Source organism: Tarenaya hassleriana, unplaced genomic scaffold (genome assembly GCF_000463585.1).
Source record: "Tarenaya hassleriana unplaced genomic scaffold, ASM46358v1 Cleome14, whole genome shotgun sequence".
Lineage (NCBI taxonomy): Eukaryota > Viridiplantae > Streptophyta > Magnoliopsida > Brassicales > Cleomaceae > Tarenaya > Tarenaya hassleriana.
The window spans coordinates 529503-534295 of NW_010964598.1; the positions used below are offsets into that span (position 1 = coordinate 529503).

The 4793-nt window shown below is 45.7% G+C and overlaps 1 protein-coding gene across 1 annotated transcript; it reads left to right on the forward strand.

Moving 5' to 3' along the window:
- The first annotated feature begins 852 nt into the window (after window positions 1–852).
- Window positions 853–1677, forward strand: LOC104808348. The gene is made up of 2 exons (XM_010534024.1): window positions 853–1048; window positions 1115–1677. The coding sequence occupies exons 1-2, from the start codon at window positions 853–855 to the stop codon at window positions 1675–1677; spliced, it is 759 nt and encodes a 252-aa protein (XP_010532326.1).
- Window positions 1678–4793: the final 3116 nt, after the last annotated feature.

Below are 4793 nucleotides of genomic sequence, written 5' to 3' on the forward strand. Positions count from 1 at the left end.
GATCTGGGGGTCACACATTTTTAGAGAAAGGGTTGACACTGATAATAAGGACTCGACCTACGAAATCTCCCAGAGTACCTGAGTTTCAGACCACGAGGATTACGAGAAATCACCGCCGACTATAATTCAAGTATTAATTGTCCTCAAGAAAAAGACAATAGAATAGTGGGCACGCTAAGTTAGAAAATGGATTCTAACGCCCAATTGGATGTGACATCGTCACATTGTAACGTTTCGGACTTGGGAACTAAATTGGAACATTGGTCCCTGAATCAAGAAGGACCCGTGATTGCTTATGCGGTAGTGAGACGACGTTGACGAGTATGGCCTTACAAGCTATCACATTGATGATAATGGAGTGCTGCAGTTGGAGAACCAGTTGGATGTGCTAGATGACCCGAGTTGAAATAGGCTATCTTAGCCAAGGTACATAAAACGAGGCTAGGGATACCTCTAAAAGCGAGTAAGATGTATCATGGACTACACTGATGGCACACGTGCCAAGGATTAAGAGAGACGTTGCCGACTATGTAGCCAGAGGTCTCACTTGCCAACAGGTGAGAGCAGAACGACAGATGCCCGGAGGAAAAATTACAGCCGTTGGAGATACCGTAATGGAAGTAGGATTCGAATCGCTATGGTTTTTGTAGTAGGGTTACCACTTACACCGAGGAAGAAGAACGCTATTTGGGTAGTCGTGGATCGACTAACCAAATATGCCCACTTCCTCCCTATACGCCAGGAGTATCCGATCGAGCGGTTGGCACAGATCTACATTGACGAGATTGTGATACTACATGGTGTGCCAAGTGAGATCATCTCGGACCGAGATGCTCGATTTACGTCACGCCTATGGAAGGCAATACAAGACGCGTTGGGGACGAAGTTGAAGATGAGTACGGCATACCATCCTCAGGCAGATGGACAGTCGGAACGGACGATACAAACTTTGGAGGATATGCTTCGCGCATGTGTATTAGAATGGGGAGCCCGTGGGATCAGTACATGACGTTGTGCGAGTTTGCGTACAACAACAGTCACCATGCGAGTATTGGAGTACCACCGTATGAGGCATTATATGGGAGGACGTGCAAGACACCTTTGTGTTGAACAGAGATTGGGGAGAGACGGGAATTCGGGCCTGAGATTGTGGAAGAGACTATGGAAGTGATCCGAAAAATTCGAGTCAACCTGAAAATAGCACAAGATCGACAAAAATCATATGCCGACCGGAGGAGACGGGACTTCACCCTTGAAGTTGGAGATCAAGCATTCCTTCGAGTTCAGGCCATGCGAGGACACGCTAGGTTTGGACAGGGCGGGAAGCTGAAACCGCGATATATCGGACCCTATCCAGTGATTGGGAAGGTAGGCACAGTAGCAAATCGACTCGGGTTGCCTTCAGAGCTGAGCAACATCCACCATGTATTCCATGTGTCGATACTACGGAGATACGTAGCAGACCCTTCCCATGTGCTACAACCTCAAGAGTTAGAGTTCACGAATGCTACATGTTTTCGAGACGAACCGCTACAGATAATGGACCGAAAGGTTAAGAAGCTGAGGACGAAGGAGGTGTCATTGGTGAAGGTATTGTGGAGAAGCCAAGGGGTCTCGGACATGACTTGGGAACCCGAAGAAGAGATGCGTAGCAACTATCACTATCTTTTCACTTGATGTTGTACAACTCTTGTGTATGAAGATGGATTGTATGGAACTCCTATCTGATGTATGACACTGGTGTAATGGAGGTGTTGGGTATTGTGCAATGAATGCGAATGAATTGACGACATCATGTGATTCAGAATCCGGGGACGAATTCTTTTTAAGGGGGAAGGATTTGTAATACCCCGATTCCCGAATGAATTATTTAAATTAATTTCGGGAATAAATGGAAGGTAAAACAAGCCTAAAAACATAGAGAACTAATATGAGTTACCTCTATGTACCCTTGTTTTCATCTTGTAGCCATAATATCTCAATGGTTTGTTGCTTGTTCTTGAAAGAGGATGTTTCCATGAAGATTCAGAAATAAACGGAACTCGATTTGGTTGAGAAACGAGGGAGATATGGACGAACGAAAATTGAGGAGAAGCTGAAATTGCAAGATCGCGAATTTGTATGAGGTACAAGAGTTGCGAATCAAATTGCGTCCTGTGAACATGGGTTTTCAATAATCTATCACTTGGATATGAAAGAGGACATCCCAATGAAGATTTAGAAACAAACGGTGCACGATTTGGTTAAGAAACGAGTGAGAACGGAGCAATCGAAAACGGACTATGTGAGTCAGTCCGAACAAACCGGGAAGCCAGTCCGAACAAACTAGGAAGTCAGTCCGAAGGGACGAAGAAAGTCAGTCCGAACGGACTAGAAAGGCAGTCCGAACGGACTACTTAAGACAGTCCGAACGGACTACTTAAGACAGTCCGAACGGACTACGCAAACAGACTGTCGGCAACTACTTTAGTGCGCGACTTTCTCGCACATGGGCGACCCATAACCCACTCAAAAGCCCCCAACCCGACAAAGTGCGATCCTAACTAGCCCCTAGGGTCAATAATCCGTCTTCTCTCTCTCCCTAGGCTCCATAATTGCCTCTCCAACTCTCACACTCAGCCTTTTTCGGATCCAGAAGCTGCAAAAGAGAAAAGAGAGAGAGGGGGGAGAGAAAGAAGAAGAGAGGAGAGAAGGGGAGCTTGGGAAAGTGTTGGGAAACATCCCTAGAGTGTCCAGGAAGAGATCTCAAGATGGAGGTGCCCAGAAACATCACTCAATCTCAACCAAATCAGATTCAAACCGAAATTGATCCAAGAACAGGTGAGTGGCTCGAGTTGCCTCTGTGTGAGCTCGTTTTCATCGTCATTATGGTGTTAATTCTATGAAACCTGATTAGACAGTGGAAGTTGCAATGAATACATAGAAAAAAACGGGACATAATTTGGTGGAGAAATGAGTGAGATATGAATGAATGAAAATCGAAGAAACGCTGGAAAACGCAGAACGCGAACCTGTCAACATACCTGTATTGCGAATTAATTCCCATCGTGTGATTGCAGTGTTTCAATTATTGGTTGAATGTATTTGAAAGAGGACATTTCAATGAACATTTAGCAATAAACGGAACTTAATTCGGATAAGAAATGAGGGAGATATGAGCAATCAAAGTCGGACCAGAAATCTGTTTTCGCGAAGACGACGAACTGCAGAACGCAGTCCGAACGGACTGTAAACCCATTCCGAACGGACTGACTATCTCAGTCCGAACGGACTGATGGTTTCAGTCCGAACGGACTGATTTTCGGACCGAACGGTCCACTCGAGCTGTCCGAGACAGAACGGACGAACCGAAGGCCAACTTCAACCTGAACCGACCAGTCCGGAGTGTAGAACTCACTCTTCGGAGAATTTTCGAGTTACCACCCGCAGTGAGATGTGTGATCCAACTTTCGAGAGACTCGTTGTGTGTTTGCTCATCGGGTTAGCATCGTATGGCATTGACTGGTAGGTCGGTTGGGGACCGAATACCGTGAGATGCGTGATTGTAGTGGGGGGATAATATACACGGTGTGTGCTATGTTTGTAGCTTACTCGTGTGGCCTACGACGGGGTCGTGGTGTAGCACGATGGAAGCATGTTTGTGATTGGGTTACCCCGAGGAGCCTCGTACCTAGTACCGGTTGACGGCGTGGAGTCAGTACTAGTGCGATGGGGAGGAACACGTGTCCAGTGCCGGTTGATGAACTTGGAGTCAGCACTGGTGCGTGCGTGTGGTGTTTCTGTAATAGTACCGGTTGACGGCGTGGAGTCAGTACTATTATGGGAACGGGTGGATGTGGAACCAGTGCCGGTTGACGAACTTGGAGTCAGCACTGGTGTGTGTGTGAGTGTTCTGTAATAGTACCGGTCGACGATTTGAGTCAGTACTATTGCGGAAACATGTGGATATGGAGCCAGTACCGGTTGACGAATTGAGTCAGTACTGTGCAAGGTGTGTGTGGACACATAGTGGTACCGGTAGACGAATTGATTCAGTACCACTATGCCGGTCAGTTAGACCAGTGAGTCACGCAGTCAGTAGCGGTCGACGACATGGAGTCAGTACTGTTGCGTGGGTGAGTACCGAGGAACCATGTAATCGTGCCGGTTGACGATTTGAGTCAGTACGATTATATTGGTGAGGACTAGTGTTGGTACCGGTTGACGAATTGAGTCAGTGCCACACCTCTGGGATTATCTGGCGCGTCATCTAAACAGTACCGGTTGACGAATTGAGTCAGTACTGTCTTGTTGACGAGGATTTGACGGATTAACCCTATGATGTGATCATACGGGCATGATTGTGATTGTGATTTGTTTGATTTGTGCTAAACTTGAAAACGATATTTTTTCCTTTGCGTTGTATTTTAAGACCGGACGTGTGATAATTAAAGGTTGTATTAACTATTCCGCTGCGCATTTATGAAGTAAATGTTTTAATTTCCTGTGCTTTTGGATTTATTATATTTTATTGATTTCGTCCATGTGGCATATCCTGTTGACGGGGAGCGAGAAACGGGTGTCACATGAATGCACTGACAAACGAAGCAGAGGTCCTTGGAAAGACCTATCGAGACAAACAACTCGTGGCAAAACTCCTAGCTAAGTTTACCAAAGAAGTTTATGTTGTTGGTTTAGTGCTCTATGATGTACTGATTATGAGCTTTATTGAGATACATTCGATGTATTGATACTTTCTATGTGTTTTTATGAGAGTATTTTATTCATTACATGTTCTTGCATACTGGATCTGT